The sequence below is a fragment of the Sus scrofa genome, chromosome 7 (genome assembly GCF_000003025.6).
Source record: "Sus scrofa isolate TJ Tabasco breed Duroc chromosome 7, Sscrofa11.1, whole genome shotgun sequence".
Taxonomy (NCBI): Eukaryota; Metazoa; Chordata; class Mammalia; order Artiodactyla; family Suidae; genus Sus; species Sus scrofa.
In genome coordinates, this window is record NC_010449.5 from 40,288,312 (window position 1) to 40,307,770 (window position 19,459).

The following is a 19,459-nucleotide window of genomic DNA, read 5'->3' on the forward strand; positions in this document are numbered from 1 at the left end:
GATTGGGTTGTAATATGATATCCTGTGCTAGAAAACTTTCTCTCAACTGAGATATTTATCTAAAAGAGGAGGAGTTCCCATTGTGGCTCAATGGTAATGAACCCAACTGGTATCCCTGAGGACTCGAGTTCAATCCCTGGCCTTGCTCAGTGGGTTAAGAATCCAGCATTGCTGTGGCTGTGGTGTAGAGGAGCAGCTGCAGCTCCTATTCGACCCCTAGCCTGGGAATTTCCATATGCAGCACGTGCAGCCCTAAAAAGCAAAATACATAAGTAAATCAATAAATTAAATAATTTCTTGTATAAACATTTATGGAGCACCTCCTGTATGGCAGACACTGAACTGGGTTGGAGGGTGCAACTGAAAACAAGCCAGAGCACTCTTTTTCATGGGAGTCATCGTCTTGCAGGGGAGACAAATCCATACCTGAGATGATTACACACTGTGCTCACAGCCCTCATGGAAATCAACAGAGAGTCTAGTAGGCAGGCCCCTCTTGTAGGGAGTGTCATTCACCCTGAGGTCTCAGGGAGGAGGAGGAGTGGGCTGTACAGAGCATCCGGGGGAACGCATTTTAGGAAAATGGAGAGGTCCTGGGATGGGGGCACAGAAGGAGACAATGGCAGACGCCAAGACAGACATGGCAGGGTCCTGGGCCAGGGTTGTGCTGGTGGAAATGAGAGCGCTGAGTAGATATGAGATAGACTTTCAAGTTGGAAATGACAAGACTTGGTGATGGGGTTGAAGATGAGGAGGGAGGGATAAGGGGAAATCAAGGAAAGCATGCAAGGTTTTTGGCTTAAAGCACTGAGTGGCTGGTGCCATCAGATGAGGGACTCTTAGGGAGGAACAGGGTTTCTGGGAGAGAAGAGTCAAGAATTGTGTCTTAGGGAGTTCCCTTCGGGGTGCATTGGAAATGAATCTGACTAGAATCCATGAGGGTGTGGGTTTGATCCCTGGACTTTTTTTTTTTTTTTTTTTTTTTTTTGTCTTTGTGGGGCCGTACTTGCGGCATATGGAAGTTCCCAGGCTAGGGGTCGAAATGGAGCTGTAGCTGCCATTCTATGTCAGAGTCACAGCAACATGGGATCTGAGCCGCATCTGTGACCTACACCACAGCTCACAGCAACGCCGGATCCTTAACCCACTGAGCAAAGCCAGGGATCGAATCTACATCCTCGTGGATGCTAGTTGGGTTTGTTAACCACTGAGCCACAATGGGAACTCCCAATCCCTGGCCTTGCTAAGTAGGTCGGGGATCCTGCGTTGTTGTGAGCTATGGTGTAGGTCCCAGATGCAGCTTGGATCCCGTGTTGCTGTGGCTGTGGTGTAGGCTGGAGGCTACAGCTCCCATTCGACCGCTGGCTGGGAACCTTCATACGCCATGGGTGCGACCCTAAAAAGACAAAAAAAAAAAAAAGAGTAACTCTCCCCAGGACCCTCTTCCAGAGCTCTTGACTTCCCTGAGCTGATGGACATCCATATTTGTCAAAGCTTCCATCTAAGATATTTTTATCCAGCTTGGGTGGGAGAGCCACGGCTGAAGGCAGGAAATGCAGCTAGGAAAGACCCAGGACCGAGATTTGGCTTTAATCTCGGATGTCGCAATGCAGTTCCCCGTTTTTTCAGAGCCTCCTCCTGCTTAGACGATGCGCTCTTGGGCCCATGGATGAGAGCTGGCTCTCCCTGTGCGGTGGCTGGGTACCCTGCCCTTGTTTTAGGTCAGCTCGCCCTTTGTCTTCTGAGTCCTCGGTTTCTGAGGAGTAGGGCTGGGGTGCTGGGAACGGGCGCCTCTTCTTTCAGCCCATCATTCGTCCCAGGGTTACCCTGATGTGGTTTAGCGGTAGCAGGTATCTGTCGTGGTTCAAAAGATGAAGAACCCGTTTGAGTCTTGCTCTTCATTCTCCTGCAAGAATTATGTTGTGGTTGTGGCGGTGGCTGTGAAGGGCTCTAGAGGGACAAATGCCGATGTTTGTGGTCTGCATGCAGCTGCCGAGAGATGTTCCCCGAATCGCTCGAGAATGTCTGTAGATACGTGGTTGCGCTTTGAAGGTCATTTCCAAAAGGTCGCTGAGGCTTTTCAGATTTCACCTGTGCTTGACTTTGTCACACGCATCCATGCTCCTCCAAGCACTTTATTCTTGCCGACCACCTCCTATCACTGCCCTGAGGCGCCAGACTCAGAAAATAAACGTGTCCTCACACATCTCTGTGCCGAGTTCACGTCTCAGACAGCCTCCATGAAAACCTAATGAAAGGGCTGTAGAAAGCAGAGGCAAAGCTTATTAAATTTCCTTGTGACCTACGGCCCACATCAAGTCCCAGTGTATAAAGGAACCATGCAAGGACGTGGAGCCCTCCTCTCAGCCCTCAGGGAATCTGCCCTTCCAAAAATATGGCCTATTAAAAAAAATAACTTCTGGGGACAATTCCATAAGCTGTCTTGTTAATGTTTACTGCTGTATCCACACCCCACTGATACTTTTTTCCCTTCCCTGTTTTTGGTATGTGTGGGAGGAACAGAATCCAAAGATCTAAGGGTGACAAGTACCCTATAATTCACTCATCGTGAAACCTGTAAGACCCAGCAAGGTGTATTGATGGAAGCTGGTTTGGGGTAGTGGGTGAGCTGTTTATTAGCTTTGCAACTAAATCTTTGCTGCTGCTTCTGCTTGCCTTGAAAACCAGCTGACACCTCCCAGGGCTCAGCGCTCAGGTGCCTCACTCTGCCGATCTGGATTTTCATGTTTCTTTTTCTTTTTTGGCTTCCCGGCACCATATGGAGTTCCCAGGCCAGGGACCAGATCTGAGCTGCAGTTGTGACTGACACTGCAGCTGTGGCAACCCTGGCTCCTTTAACCCACTGCACCGGGCCAGGGGTAGAACCTGTGTCCTGGTGCTGCAGAGATGCTGCCCATCCCGTTGTGCCACAGTGGGAACTTTGGATCCAGATTATCTGTACCGTCTGAGATGTAACACAATGAGCGAAAAGCTTAGACTACTTGGACTGGGACTCCATCCTGGTCCAGGCCGAGAAGTCAATAGCTGGGGCCCACAGGCCAGTTGTTTTTATCTCTGCAGTCCTTGGTCACTTCAGCTCTGGACACCTTGCTTGCTGGGGTATGGAAGCTATTTTGGGTCATCTCTGAAGGTCCCTTAGATTTCTGAAATCTGTGTGTCATCTGGATAAAAAGTCTTAAAGGCTGGAGAGAACAACCATCAACAGACAATGAGTCTCCTTTGTTTTTACCAGATCATTTTTCTCCTTGTCTTAGCCCCTGGGTTGAGGCACATACCCCAGACTCACACGGGCAGGAAATAGGGTGGTGGGTGCATTTCAGTTAATGGGCCTGGTTGGAACACGTTTGGCCGTGGAGACAGCTCCACTCATATTACCAAGCCTTGGCTTCCTGTCTGTTTTCTTTGGGCTGGGTAGGCAATGAAAAAGGAGACAGGAAAATACATTTGGGGGCAAATAAAATAAGGAATTTGTCTTAGGGAGACAGCTTATAGTTGGGAAATTCGAATGTTCAACTTAACCCTGTCCTGATAGATTCCTCTTGTCCTGCCCTAAGTGGTGGATGAGGTGTTTCTGCTTCTGGTAAGACGCTACCTTCCCGTTCTCGAGGGCTCCTTAAAGGTTTTACTCTGATAGGGATAGTCCTCCTAATGCCTTTACTTTTTTTTTTTTTTTTTTTTTTTTTTTTTTTTTGCTTTTTAGGGCTGCACCTGCAGCATATGGAGGTTCCCAGGCCAGGGGTCCAATCGGAGCTGCAGCTGCCGGCCAACACCACAGCCACAGCAGTGCGGGATCTGAGGCTCATTTGAGACCTACACCAGCTCACGGCCAGGCCAGATCCTTAACCCACTGAGCGAGGCCAGGGATCGAACCCCCGTCCTCATGGATGCTAGTGGGGTTTGTTAACTGCTGAGCCATGATGGGAACTCCCCTTTACGTTTTTTTGTTCAAAGACTAAATTCCTCTTCTTCTCCTCACCCAAAACAGCTCTTCGCTGAATCAGCTTTGGTTACTTAACATTTTACTAAAATGTTGGGGCAGCGTACCCGGGCTTCAGGGGTACAGAGAATGGCATATATTTCTTCTTAGGTAGTGGGTGTTATTGTGCTTATTTACCGCAGAACCCCTCCAGGGATTTACCCTTAACTAATGTCGCACCAAGATTCTGATGTTTTCCTGTTATCCTTGCACCAAGGCAAACAGCACTCTTTGCCTAAGCATGATTTAAGGATTTTTCACAAAGTCTTAGTACTCCTGTTTCAGTTTGCATACATCTTTGCGATGTAGAATTTCTTAGAATTTTATACTTGAATACACTAGAAGAGAGACAAAGCATTTTTGGGGGGTTTTATTCATTTATTTATTTTTAAATAATAGACTCTTACATCACATGGGCACCCAAAGGTTATTTTTCAGTTTCTCTTACGGAACCACAGAACTAGATTTACAATAAAAAACACTCTCTCTGATTTAACATAGTTTATTATACACGTTCTTTGACAGATCACAGAATATCCACAGTCCTCTAGAGAATTTGAGTTTCCTTGCCTGTGTTTCTGTTGGTTTCCTCTTCAAGGGGTTCTCGGTTTGAGTTTTCATTTTTCAGGAGTCTCAGTCAGGTAGAGTTGTAACATAAAAAAGACAAAGTCGCTTAGGGCCAACACGGAACTGTCCCTTTGACACATGTGTTTCTGTTTCTGCCCCAAGTACAGCCCAAATATGTCCCGGGCATAGACTTGGAACTTCCAGGGGAAGTTTCCTCCTTCATGAAATGAGCAAACACAGCCCAGGACGTGTTCCCCTTTCCCACCCTCACTGAGGGGCCAGAGGGGGCACCCAGAGAGTTCTCTCTTGGGATCAGGTGTCCTGGCCTGACCACCCATGCTTGGCTCCGAGTCACCCTCTGGCCCCTCTGTCAATGGAAGAGAACCAGGGGTACTTGCCACCAGATGATGCTTAAAAAGCCCTTTGAAGTGGAGGGCGTTATCCAGGCACCTCGTTATAAATATCAGTATTGAACATTCCTTGGCTAATCCCTCCCCCCCTCCCTGTATGTATGTTCACGTATCTATTTAGCATGGTCAATTGTTCAGCTAATTAATATGCTTTTATTTTATGATTTGCTGTTTCCAGGGCACAGACAGAAGCTTGATGACTCTAAACCTAGTTTGTTCTCTGACCGCCTCAGTGATTTAGGGCGCATTCCTCATCCCAGTATGAGAGTAGGTGTCCCGCCTCAGAACCCACGGCCCTCCCTGAACTCTGCACCAAGTCCTTTTAATCCACAAGGACAGAGTCAGATTACAGGTAAGACAGACTCCTAGGTTTCACTTGCACAGACTCTGGCAGGCTGGGGGTGAGGGGCTACCAGAGGAGATGGGGTCACTTCCAAACTCCTGGGGCTGGGAAATGGCTTGTGATGAAAGAAATCGACACGTGGAGATAACGGACCTTCTCTGGCTTTTTAATAAAAACCAAATACCAATATTCGGTAACGTGGGGATACAGTGAGGGCAGGTTTCTACCGATGCTCTGCTCTGTAGCGCTGTCAGTCTGCACCCCGGGGAAACGGGAGTACCACACTCTCTGGGAGAATGTTTGATGGAGTTTCTGTATTGTGTCCACGTGGGGCAGGGGCTAGCATCTCACCCTCCTTATTAGAAGATGAGCGTTAACGTCTCCGATGGGGGCTTACATTTCCTCCACGTATAACTGTTTCATTACATGTGCTTAAAAATTGCCCAGGGCTGTCCCAGGAAGCCCTGATTGGCGGTTATAAGGCAAGGCCAACGAACAGCTCACGGCACGGACAGACTTCCCTTCTGAGGCACACGTAGCTCCCGTTCCTCACGCGACATTTCTCTCTCTGCTTTCTCGTGTGCTGCTGGCTTTATCTTGCTTCTTCAAAATGAACATCAGCATTGCATTACAGACTAATCATTCACCTCTGGTGCATTAAGACGCCCAACTCTTTTTTTTTTTTTCTGCTCCACTTGGGCAAAAGCAGACCTTATTGTAGGACTAGTCTGATCGCTTTTATGTCACAGTGGCGGGAGAGTGTGCTGATCCTCCTAGATCTTTAATTTGCAGATCACAGTATTGAGAGCTGCAAGGAGCTCGCATGGCATCTGGTTGCTATTGTTGGCAGAAGGACGAGACCCCAGGGAGAGTACCTCAAAACAACACATGCAGGAGTTCCCGTCATGGCTCAGTGGTTAATGAACCCAACTAGTATCCATGAGGACGTGGGTTCGATCCCTGGCCTTGCTCAGTGGGTTAAGGATCTGGTGTTGCCGTGAACTGTGGTGTAGGTTGCAGACACGGCTCGGAACCTGCATTGCTGTGGCTGTGGCGTAGGCCAGCAGCTGCAGCTCCGATGCGACCCCTAGCCTGGGAACCTCCATGTGCCATGTGTGCGGCCCTAAAAAACAAAACAAAACAAAAAAGTGCAATACACTCTCAACCTGGACCTTTCTAATGGGTAGGTTTTTGTCTATAGCAGTTAGGTTTTGAGTGTCCTTTATGGTTCATAAGCATAGCTGTTTATGAGTGAAATGACCTGCCTTTCCTTTTCTCCTGCCCATACTAGGTATAGAGCTTCTTGGATATCTACTTGGGTTTCTGTGGGTCTGTGTCTATGAGTCTGAATCTATGGATATGCCTGAGTTTTTCTGTTAAAAAGAATATAGAATTATAAAAATAAAAAAATCTAAACCCCAAAGAGAACCAGATACCTGCCTTAGGGAAGAAAGTGAGAAATCTGAGAAGGCTAACCATGTGTTAGATTTGCATAAATCTCCAAATGTTGAAATGTAGGAATTAGGTCAGTGTGTTCACCAGACTTGTATCCTTGGTAAAAACGCCAGCATGACATTCACGCTAACTTGTGAATTTGAAGCTTGTAGCTGTAGGTGCTCCTGCATTTAAAGTAGTGGACTTAATTTTTTTATTTTTGGTTTTTGGGTTGAGATAGTGTTGATTTACAACATTATATTAGTTTCAGGTGTACAATGCAATGATTCAGAATTTTTATAGAATATAGTCCGTTTATAGTTATTATAAAATATTGGCTATGTTCCCTGTGCTATATAATATATCCTTGTAGCTTATTTTTTTATGCATAGTAGTTTGTTAAAGTGGTAGACTTTAGATCATTAATTCAGCTTTATAATAGCTGTCTTTTTCTTTTTTCTTTTTTTTTTGTCTTTTTAGGGCCACAGTGCTGGCATATGGAAGTTCCTGGGCTGGGGTCAAACTGGAGCTGCAGCTGCCTGCCTACACCACAGCTCACAGCAACGCCAGATCCTTAACCCACTGAGTGAGGACAGGGATTAAACCCACATCCTCATAGATCCTAGTCAGGTTCTTAACCCACTGAGCCACAATGGGAACTCCCCTTTTGTTTTTATAGTAATCCTTAGATTCTTGTGTGTGTATGTGTGTAGAAGCATATGTATACATATATAAAAGTATTTATATATGATTTATAAAGGATGTATGATGGCAAGATATATATATATATATACATATGTAAGAAAAGTATATATTCTGTGATTTGGCAAATGTTTGAGTTCTGTATTTTAATCCTTAACTTTTATTAATTATATTTTGCTACTAACTAAAGCCTTTAAAATGGCCTTTGGAACCCATATTTTGCTAGATTCACTTAAGAAGAGGCTTTTCTCAAGGCTTTGCCCTCACACCTAAAGATAACGTCATAAAGTAGATCCAGAGGGTGTTTTAGAACCTGAAGGCCCCTTAGCCATCATTAACCAAAAGACTGGTGAAAGTTGTGAAGAGAACCTACGTTTTAGCAGCACCTCCACCCAGAGAGGGAGGCTCCGAGAAGGCGTGGGGCTCTCTGCTGCCAGTAGAGCATCCGCTGGGCTGAGCAGAAGCCTGGCTGCCTCCACAGACCCCACCCCCTGCTCTCCTGCAGGCCTCAGCCGCCTCCTTGTCAGGAAGCTCAGGAAGGTTGAGCTCCTTGACTGCGGGGTTACAGCAAGTGAGTGACAGAGCAGAACGAGGTCTCTTGACTCCTAATGCAGTATGTTTTTTCTTACACAATCCCATGCAGCAATTCTAAAGTGACCGTTAAGAACAATATTTAAAGGCGTTCCCACTGTAGTGCAGCAGGTTAGGAATCCAGCTGCAGCAGGTGGAGGTGTGGGTTTGATCCCCAGCCCTGTGCCCTGGGTTAAAGGATTTGGTGTAGGTTGCCGCTGCAGCTCGCATTCCATCCTTAGCCCGGGAACTTCCAGTCTCAGGGTGCCTTGTCCCCTTATGATGAGCAATAAGGGAAGAAATCACATTTTGTAGAATATTTACATGGTTAAACCATTTAGTATCATTCTAGTTTAGGAGCTATGTTTTTGGGTGATTAAATTTATTTATTTATTTATGTCTCTCTCTCTCTCTTTTTTTTTAAGGGCTGCACCCACGGCATATGGAAGTTCCCAGGCTAGGGGTCGAATCGGAGCTGCAGCTACAACCTACACCACAGCTCACAGCAACGCCAGATCCCCCATCCACCGAGGGAGGCCAGGGATTGAACCCGAATCCTCATGGATACTAGTCAGATTTGTTTCCACTGTGCCACAATGGGAACTCCTTGTGGGATTAATTCTAAATTCTCCTCATGAGTCTTAACCTGTGATGGGTTTTGCACCTTCTTTGCAGATGTTGCACCTGCCTTTTAGTTCATGTCATCCTTTGGATAAAGGTATTGTTAACAGAAGGAGCCCAGTCACCTCCCATTGGCTTGGCTTTCTTACTGTCTCAAGCTTTTATCCCAAAGTTGTAGATAATGGTCCTGGTTGTGTAGTCACTGTGAGTTCTTCCACTGGCCAGCATAAAAGGCAGGTTGAACTCCAGAAAAGCAAAATGCAATTAGCAGTCCTCAGTTGAGGAAGTCATAAGCATTGAGTGTTTCATATTAGTGTCTCTTGCAATACTTAGGGCTCAAGGTCTTAGCCATGTGGTGGGCTGGCTTCTTGGCCATGCTGGTCTGATGTGTCACTCTGTTGAAGTCTTTTTTTTTCTTTTTTGGCCGCACCTGCCCACGGCATATGGAAGTTCCTGGGGCCAGGGATCGAATCCAAGCTGCAGCTCCCACCTATGCCATAACTGTGGCAACACCAGATCCCTAACCTGCTCCACCACAGCGGAAACTTCTGTTGAAATCTTTAATGGCTGACATTCTGCCCGTGGGCCCAAGGCCTCCCCACAGCTTCCTGAGGAAGTTGCTTTCTCTGGACCTCTTTTTTATTTCTCAGAGATCTGTTGCCTGTCCCTGGGTGCTAGCGAACACCTAGTGTGTTGCAGATGTCTGCTGCTTTTGATTCAAAATGCGGTGATGGCAGTGGACTTAGGGAAGCTGTGTTAGGAAGTATTGCTCGGGATAATCACTGTTTTGAACTCAGTACTCTCTGGCTGGGTGAGCTGCAAGAAAACAAAAACAAAACCCTGACTCCCGCCCTTGGAGAATTGGAAAATTCATCTAACCTAACCTTTGGGGTAGGCATTTTGCTATTTTGTTATTCATTCCCTCAAAAGACAGTTATTGAGTGCTTACAATTCGCCAGGCATTAATGTACATGAACAAGATAGTATAGTTTCTGGAGTTCCCGTCGTGGCTCAGCAGTTAACAAATCTGACTAGGAACCATGAGGTTGCGGGTTCGATCCCTGGCCTTGCTCAGTGGGAGAAGGATCCGGTGTTGCCGTGAACTGTGGTGTAGGTTGCAGACTCGGCTCGGATCCCACATTGCTGTGGTTCTGGCGTAGGCCGGCGGCTACGGCTCCAATCCAACCCCTAGCCTGGGAGCCTCCAGGATGCGGCCCTAGAAAAGACCAAAAGACCAAAAAAAAAAAAAAAAAAAGTATAGTTTCTGTTCACGAGAGGCTCACATCTTAGTGACATATACTCGGTGATGGGGCCAATGAGCATACTTGCAGGATAATTTCAAGTAGTAAAAAGCTTTGGGGGACATGGAAGAGGGTCATTGGAGAGAGAGAGCAGTATACAGAGGGACAAAGTCATTGTTGATTGGGAAGTTGAGGAAAGTTCTTGAAGGGTTTTGAAGATCTGTGAGGAGCAGGCTCTCAGGGAGCAGTGGGTGTGGTGTGTTCAGGGGACAGGAAGTCAGGGCAGGTGGAGTGGGGGGAGGGGACCAGGGAAAGAGGCAGAGGCCCTCTTAGGGAGGGTCTTCAAGGCCCTGATAAGGAGCGGGGGTTTGGTTCCCGTCACAGGGAAGGATGTGCAGCAGGAGGATGACATTATCTACTGTACGTGCTTTACAGACTCACTTTGGCCACTGGTGGGGAATGGATAGTAAGCGGGCCGTCGTAGGTGCGAGGACATGGTTCTGGAAGCAGGTGCAGTAAGGCCGAGGAGGGAGTTAAGGATGGTTGTATTCTCTTCCTTCTTCAGAACTCAGATCAAAAGCTGGCACCTCTCTCAGGTCCCTTCCAACCTGCCGGGGCAGAGTCCAAGGCTCCCGCAGCACCCTTGCACATGGGGACAATTAACTGTGTGGGTGTCTGTCTCCTCCCTCAGGCTGGGAACTTTCAAAGTCTAGGGCCATGTCTGATTGGTCTCTGTGTCCCCATTGTCTTGTGTGGTGCCCACGACGTGGTGACTGGGTTTGGTGAAGAATGAACAAACGAATAGCTCTTTGGCTTCTTCAGGAAGTATGACCCATTCTTATCGCAGCCCTACTATTTTCTAGTACTTATTTGATTGGATTACGATTAGCTGCCACTTATCGACTGTGTGTATGTGTAGTAGGCATTGTTCTGATGAGGTCATTGTTCGCATTTATCACAACAGCTCTATGAGGTGAACATTGAGGGTCTGAGAAGCTAAATAACTCGCTCAAGATCTCACGTACACACTAGTCATCAGTCCAGGAAGTAGGGCCAGAGCTGCATGGCTGGAGGGTGCTATTCTCTTAGCCACCACATGCCCTTGGGAGGCTGAAGCGATGTTATTCTGGCCCCATTTCCTCCCACTTCAACATCCAAGGGCTTCCTTCCTTCCTTCCTTCCTTCCTTTTATGAAAGCATAGTTGATTTACAATGTTGTGCCAGTTTCTGCTATACAGCATGGTGACCCAGTCATATATATATAATATACACACATTCTTTTTCTCATACAATCTTCTATCACGGTCTATCCCAAGAGATTGGATAGAGTTGCCTGTGCCCTACAGTAGGACCTCATTGCTGCTCCATTCTAAATGTAGTAGTTTGCATCTAACTAATGACTTTCATTTGTGTAGCTTTTTACCATTTACCAACTAGTTTTCCATAAAGCTTCCTGCAAAGCTTTAGAAGAGTTCAGAAAAGTACCTAGTTTACGGGTGGAGGAGATGGACTCTCCGAGAATGACCTGCGGAAGGCCTCTTGAATTAGCGTGGTTGACTGTCAGGTCCAGGCTCTTTGTGGGCAGCCAGCCCCCCTGGCCGTGGACTCGGGCATTTTGCTGACAATCTAAGTGACGCATGTCCTGAGGGGAGTCATGTCTTTTTCTTTCTCCATCAGATGTGATTTAGAATCCTCAGAGATGCTATTTTCATGGAAGAGGTGTATTAGGAGCACGTGTTATGCTTTAAAATGCAATAGAACCGTTTCTGGTGATTAAATGACAATTCTGTGAGCCTGTCTTCTAGGTAACCTTTTTAGGGATACCTGGCAAAACAACTTGCCGGGCATCAGGTAGAATGATAGTGATCTTATCAGCAGTGACCTTGACTGAAGACGTTTCCACCCAACTTCGGGTCTGATCCTGTGTCCTCTGGGCAGACCTGATCCTTTACGCCGTATGAGGCTCTCAGCCAGCTGTGCTTGTGTGTTTGGTTGTCTTAGCTCTCAGTCCACTGTGCTCGCCCTCAAACCTTTATTAGCAAAGCCTTTCAGAACTAGGAAAGCATAGCTGAGTGGCATGTGTCTCAAATGACTGTCCCATTCAAGTGCCGAGGGACCTCATGAGTCTTTAGTAGCATGAAACACACACGTCGGGAGGTCAAGTGGGCACAAGGTCGGTGGCATGAGCATGAGGAGAATGAGCCCACGACGGGTGCAGTGACCATGACCTGGCAGGAAGCTTGGCCATGACCGGGCTTCACGCGAGAATTGCAGAATGTGGGGAGCGAGAGCCACAGATCCTGTGTGTGAGCCAGTTTCACATCTTTGACTTGGGCAGGCCCCGCGTAGGGAAGAGTCCAGGTCCAGGCTGTGCTGGCTTTGAAGGATAAAGCTCAGGCCGACCCTGTGAGGGGCTGGCTGTCAGCGTGCCCTGGTGTGGCCTCAGCTGTTAGCAGCATCCGTACACGAGCTCCTTAAGGTCTCTGGATGTCTGGCTGTTGGAATCCCCTTATGAACCGAATGAAGATGCTCTGGCTTTATTCAGTTTTTGGAAAAACCGGAGAGGGGTAATGTTCCAAGAAAAATCAATTTCTTGAGTTCTGAAATCTGTGTCTGTCATTTCCTCCTGTCTGGAATAGAAGGTGCACAGTTAATATCTCATTGTGATAAGGAGACTCCGTCTCCTATAAAACGCCTCACTTTGTCCTTGCCCATGACGGGTCCCTTTCTAGCCTGACATCGGGACTCTGCCCGGAGGAAGTCTGGGTTTCTTTCTCTCATTCTTGTCCAGAGCATCATCTTTCTCTTTTGACTTGTACATTTCATTGAAGCTTACATGTATGTGTATTACATGTGTGTATATATACATACATGTATGCATGTCTTCCCCTTTCCTAGTGGCCTAGGGACCTTTCTCACCCGTTTTTACCTTTTATACCAGCCTCTGGGCAGAATGAATGGAATAGGAGCTTAACTTTGAATGAAATATTCAACCCCCAGGGCTAACCCAGGAGAGGGGCGAGTCTGGCCGGCAGTGGGATATTATAGTGGATGCTCTGATGGTGTGTTTTGATGTTGAATTGTTGACGGGCACCCAGGGCTTCAAACAGAGTTGGTGTATATTGTACCATGTAGTATTAATAGCAACAAAAATGTGTTACAGATGTTACCAGTTTAAAAAGTGTTTTCATTCCATGTTTTTTCATTTTCATATATGCAGAAGTATTCCAGGAATAAAATTCTGTGGCACTGTTCCCGGTGAAGGCCATCAGATTCTTTCTAGGGCTTTGTTTATTTTGATAAGGACTCACTTTTCAACTGTTTGAAGACGGTCGTAACGGTCTTTACAGGACAGATTTTATACAAGAATCAGTGTCGTGACTCCTGTTTAGTGAATAAGAAAACTTGGGTACCAGGAGCTTCTGGAACTCTTGGGGCCGAAATCAGAGATCATTGTCCCCGGAAGGTGAACTGTGACAAGGTGATTTGAGTGGGGGATGGGGGAGGACATAGAGAAAGGTTGAGGAGAATAGTAGACATTTGGTGAGTTCCTGCCATGGCACAGCAGAACAAATCTGACCAGGATCCATGAGGATGCAGGTTCGATCCCCGGCCTCGCTCAGTGAGTTAAGGATCTGGCATTGCCGTGAGCTGTGGTGTAGGTCACAGACATGGTTCAGATCCTGCATGGTTGTGGTTGTGGCTGGTGGCTACAGCTGCAATTCAACCCCTAGCCCGGGAACTTCCATATGCCCTGGGTGTGGGCCTAAAAAGACAAACAACAACAACAGCAAAAACCTGAAAAACAAAACTCAAAAAATAAGTAGACCTTGGGGTTGTCACCAGGGTGAGCGAGGAGCAAGGAGAATGACTTTGGTGGAGCATCACGAGGACCCAGGCGAGGGCAGAGATCCTGGGAAGGGCCAGTCAGCACAGTTCTGTGATTCTCTCTGGCAGTGGCTGCGGTGTGTGACCAGAACGGGGCTCTGGTGTGGAGGGGGGTCAGAGTGGGAGTGAGGTTTCTGCTAGGACTCAACAGGACTCAGTGAAACGAGGAAGACGTTGAGCTGCTTACTCAGTGATATGGGGGGATGTTGTGGAGGCTGGTAGTTAGGGTAAAGGGGGAGGAACTTCTCAGGAGGCATCGTTGGCTCAGCTTGTGGCCTTGGAAAATGAGCAGCAGCCAAATGAAAAGGTCGGGAGGAAGGAGCTGGGGGGATCCAAGCTTCAGCGCAGGTGGGAAGTGAGGCTCCGCCCCGAAAAGGTTGAGCGAGGGTCGCTGGGAGCCCTTGGCCATTCCTTAACCATTCCTCGAATGACAGATGGAGGGCCCACACCTTACTCTTCCTCTCCAGGGCTCTGGGCTGACCCAGCCTCAAGAAGGCACAGGCCCCTAGCTCTGTCCGACCAGGGTGGGATAGGTCCACTCATGCATACATCCCACGATTGTGTTAACGCTTGTCATCCCAGCGCAGTGGGGCTCGCAGTCCAGGAAGAACTCTGCCCTTCGGCCAGGCTTCCCTTGCCCTGTCTTGGAGTCAACCAAACGCAGCCCAGCCCTTTTGTTCTTGGTGGGTTTCACTGGGTGCCTTTCACCGCCTTTTTCCATCTTGGAGGGTGATTTTATAGTTCTTGGTTTTCACCCACTAGGTTGGCTCTTCCTCACAATTTTGTCTCATCTAGAAGCTCAGAAAGGTTGCTTTTCATTCTTTAAGACTTTGCTGGACATAGCTAGGACTTGCCTGCCCTTGAATATACTGCTCTCAAAGCTGACCGTGACCTGTAGCAACAGCCACCTTCTGGGGCCTTTTAACTAGTGGTCCATCCCATTACCCATTTTCCCATTAGGTAGGGTGTGTGTCTCGCTGAGGTCAAGATACACAACAGGCAGATGAGCTTTCTTCCACTCCATGGCTCTCAGCATCTCAGCAAACAAGTTTTTAGCGAACCCATCCTGCTTTCTGATAGCCCTTGTGGGGATCAAGTGTGAAGCATTGATGGAACACAGGCTACTGGAAGGGATGCAAATGTTTTTTGTGGATGGCAAGCAATGGCTCCCCCAAATGGGTTCCAGTGTAGATAGTGTAGATTTTTACCCATAGCAATGCCATTCGCAGAAAAGATAAACGGGCCAAGAGAAGGGAAAAGCACTGTCTATTGGGTAGTAAACTTGAAAGGCATCATCTTCAGATAATTTGATAACTGTCTAATGGATGAGGAATCCCAGGCAGTGAAGCTAAGATGAGGAGTGAGCGGGAGTTCCAGGTAGATTTATTTTCCCGGCTTGAAGGAAGAACTCTACAGACCCTGCTCTGTCAAATAGAAGCCCTTTGTCTGCCAGTCTCTGCACATTCTTGCAATATTGTGGGGCGTCATTCATCTTGGAGCAGAAACTTGAATTCATTTAAAGCAGTAGGTTGCCCTCTCTTATCTTCTTACCTCTCTTGGACCTTAATTTCCTCCTAAGCATGTTTGTTCTGCTCACTCTATTTGAAGATCGTTCTTCTTGATAGGGGAGATTAAATCAAAGTCCCGTTGGGTAATTTTCCTTTCTAACTGTCATCAGTACAAAATTATGCCCATTGTTCTCAAACTCTGGCGTCTATCAGCATCACCTGGGGAGCTTGTTAAATGGACTGATGCTCAGGCTTTGCCCCCTAAACCAGAATGTATGAGGTGCGCCGAGAGCACAGCTGCAGGCCCCAGGCCCTTGACCGCAGGCTCACCTTGCTCACGGGGAGCCAATCTGATCCAGTGGAGACATCTCGGGGGCCTCGGTCCACCTGGTTGGACGATGTGTGGAGGTGGCTCACTGCCCCGGGCTGCTTCCCAGGCGTAGCTCCTGGGTTCCACCCTTGTGTTCATTTCAGCCGCTGTTTTCCCCACACATCCTTCCCTGCGTGCCTTGTCCTGGGCTGGACTTCTGCCCTGTTTCTATTATGATGTCAGAGGGAGATTTTTTAAAAAAAATGGAATCAGATGATGTCACCCCATACTTAAAAACACCCCAGTGACCTTTCGTTGCACTTAGGAGAAAGATCAAGGCCTCCAGCGTGGCCCAGCAGGTTCTGCACAGCCTGGATCCTCCCTGCCTGTTTTGAACCTTTTGTCCATCATCCAACCACACTTGCTTTCTCAACCCTTCAAAAAAAAACACCTATCCTGCTTGGTCCTAGGAAGTTGATAAAAGCTAGCTGCTTTGCCTAAAGCCCTCTTAACCCCACTTGTGTATCTACTGCACCTCTGCCTGCCCTGGAGATCTTGGCTGAATTACCGCATATTCAGAAAGCCTTCCCTGAGCCCTCCCCTAGGCATGGCTGGAGTCCCCCACTATACATTCCTTTTTTTTTTTGGCTGTATCCTATGGCATGTGGAAGTTCCCGGGCCAGGGATTGAACCTGCGCCACAGCAGTGACCTGACCAGATCACTATCCCAGTCACCAGACAATGCCAGATCCTTATCACAGGTACTTGATTCATTGATTAATGTCAGTCTCTGCCGCCAAGCCGTAAGCTTTATGAGGGCAGGCAAACCCTTTATTCACCATTGACATCCCTAGTCCAGAGCATGGTACCAGAAGAGACACTCAATAGATGTTTTGTGAATGAATGAATGAATGAAAGGATGGATGGGAGACACTTCTTACAACCATGGATGATACCAGCATCCCTCTGACAAGCAGAATCCCCAAGCCTTCTCTAGCACATCGACTGCTGTCATCTGACCCCCTGCACGTCAATGGCCTGATTGGAACTTCAGTTTCCTGCCCCCACTTGAATACTGGGACTTGAACTTACGTCACTTCTCCTGGCCAGCTCCGCATCCCAGTTATATCTCAAATTCTGGTCCTACCTATTTGTAGCTAGTTCCCTTTTCTCTGTTGCTTTTCCATCGAGGTCCCAGATATGCTGAGGCCACGTTAGGAGTGACGTATGGTACAGTGTCTTTTGTCTAAAAGATTTTTCTTTTCAGTAAGAAAATTTCCTCAACAATTCTGAATCCCATCCAGCCCCACATTGGTGGTACTGAAAAGGCACTTATTACCTTGTCTCAACAACTCAACTTCCTTCTGGTTCTCCTTTTAACCCCTTGTTAGGGACCGTGGTGTCTTAGACCATGCGTGTCATTTCTCATTCTCTCCCCTGTGCTCGTCTCCTGAGATTTCCTAAGTCCCTCTCCTCCTGTTGTTTGTATGGATACATAACTTGTCATGGCCAGTGTACCCTGCGCAGCATCCAGTTTTAGCCAAACAGGTTGCTGCCTTTTTCTCAAATTTCAGTCTCCAGCTTTGTGAGCCTGTTGGGTGGGTCTTCCGCCAAAGGATTCTGATGGCTGCTGTGATCAGTTGGAGAAAGCCCCTGGTGGGGATAGGAAGGGAGTCAGAATCCTGTTTTGGGTGTCGTCTCTGCTGACATGAGCCAGACTGCTCTGGGATGGGAGGCCTCATGGGTGTCAGCCCCCGTCCATTCCCTGTCAACTGTCCCCCTTCCCCCTGGACCAGCTCAGTGTAGCTTCAGTAATTCCTCTTGCAGTTCCCGTCCCCAGAAAGGACTGAGGGGGAGGGAGCCCACTTTTCTGAGGACTTAGAATCATGGCATCCCATCGCCAGGAACCATCTTAGAGATAATGCACCTGGGCTCACCTGACACCCGAAAGCGACACTCGGGGAAGATGGGTTTTGGGTACACGACTGCATGGCTGGCTCCGAGCCTCCATCCAGGGTCCTCCCTGCCCTTGGAGGAGTCTGATGGTTTTAAGACCATGCTTCCGCTTAGTCAAGAGAACCATCAGTGAATGGGGAGCTCATTCCAAATATCCAGTCTAGGCAGCAGGGACAAGACAGAGAATGTAGCATGTAGCTTTTAGTGTAAACTCTTGGAGGTGGGAATGAATGGATGTAAGAAGGTGAGTGTATTTGTACTTTGAATGACAATACTATGGCAGAAATCGTCTCGGATAGGAAATTGTAAATCTGCCTCCCTCTCCAGTGCAGTTATCCTGGTCACAATTGAGAGACGAAATCTTCCACTAGCAGAACTCTCTAGGCAGTTCATTTTCTCTATCCCAGGGAGCTCAAGAAACATTTGAGATTTGCAGAGAGTCGAGGGCTGATGAGGGGGGAAGAGGAGGGAGGGTCAGGGGCGGGGGATGGGAGGCTCTCTGAAGCTGCTGGGCTCCCCAGAGCCAGCAGGTGCTCTGTGGCGACACATGGCTCGAGCAGAAATCACGAGCCGAAGTCACATTACACAGCAGCCTGCTGGCAGCTCAAACAGGAAAGAGCCGTTTCTGTGGTGGATCGGGCTTGGCCCCTGTTGACTCGTTTCCTCCCTTCTCTGCGTGAAGGTCAGCTTCATGTCCAAGGTGCCCTGTTGTGTGGTTCTTAGGGAAGCAGGCCCTTCCTTCACACCCACACGTGTCTAACCGGAGTGTTTACCGAAGGGGGCCTGTTAATAGCAGCCAGTACATTTCCGCGTGTACCTTTCCCTGGGCTTTTATAAAGCTCCCTGCCCACTCTGCTCTCCCTTTTCAAATTTAGTCATTAAGGAAAGACTTCTAGAGTCTCCTAGAGTCACTGTTGTTCCCCTTTCAGTGCCTTTTTTTCTAACCGTCTGCCTCCTCTTTCTCTCTTACTAAGGATCTCAAGGGTTCAGAGTTCAGGTGAACAAATGTGAAATTTAGCTTCGCAGTCCAGTCGTTTGAAAGGATACTCTTAGAATCCAGGACTCTTTACAGATCATTTTTGGAAATGCATGGCCCTGCTTCCTTTTCCCCATACCCATCACTGAACTTTGGAAGCTATGGCCCAACTCAAAGGAGGGAACTTGCTTCCCTCCTAGCCCATGGGGGTAAATAAATAAATGGTTGTCTCCATTCTTTGCCTGATGCAAGGACCACTGGAGATGTGTGAACTGCCTCTCCAATTAGCATCAATTTTTCAGCATCCCCTGGGTATTGTAGCCTTCTGTATTTTTACGTCTGGGGGTCTACAGAATGGAAAACAGATACATTCAATCTCCAAGTAGCCTAAGCTGAAGGAACACTATCCCTGAAGGAGATTTTAATAAAATCTACGCTGTCACTGGTGGAGCATGGTTCCTGCCTATTTTAGAGTTTTTTTTTTTTTAAAAAAAACCATAGGCACAGGAGTTCCTGGTGGCCTGGCAGTTAAGGATGGGGCATTGTCACTGCTGTGGCGTGAATTCGATCCCTGGCCTGGGAAATTCTGTATGCCGCAGGCACAGCCAAAACACAAAACCAAACAGCAACAGGAAAAAAAAACAAAACCAAAACCAAAACAACCACAGGTACCTGCTTTGAACATTTTTGTTTTGTTTTTTTTTTTTGTTTTTTTTTTTTTTTTGTCTTTTTTGCTATTTCTTGGGCCGCTCCCGCGGCATATGGAGGTTCCCAGGCTAGGGGTCGAATCGGAGCTGGAGCCACCGGCCTACACCAGAGCCACAGCAACGCGGGATCCGAGCCGCGTCTGCAACCTACACCACAGCTCACGGCAACGCCGGATCGTTAACCCACTGAGCAAGGGCAGGGACCGAACTCGCAACCTCATGGTTCCTA

At 47.7% G+C, this 19,459-nt stretch overlaps 1 protein-coding gene across 3 annotated transcripts in view; it reads left to right on the top strand.

Annotated features, from left to right (window-relative positions):
• The window catches only part of RUNX2 (runt related transcription factor 2), a 246,724-nt gene that overhangs the window by 181,731 nt on the left and 45,534 nt on the right, over positions 1–19,459 (top strand). For 2 of the 3 annotated variants that reach the window (XM_003482203.4, XM_005666073.3), the window contains exon 6: positions 5,153–5,326. The exons of the other annotated variant lie outside the window; for it this stretch is intronic. In XM_003482203.4, coding sequence (XP_003482251.3) covers positions 5,153–5,326 — 174 coding nt within the window. The remainder of the gene's footprint in view (positions 1–5,152; positions 5,327–19,459) is intronic. 3 annotated transcript variants of the gene reach the window in all.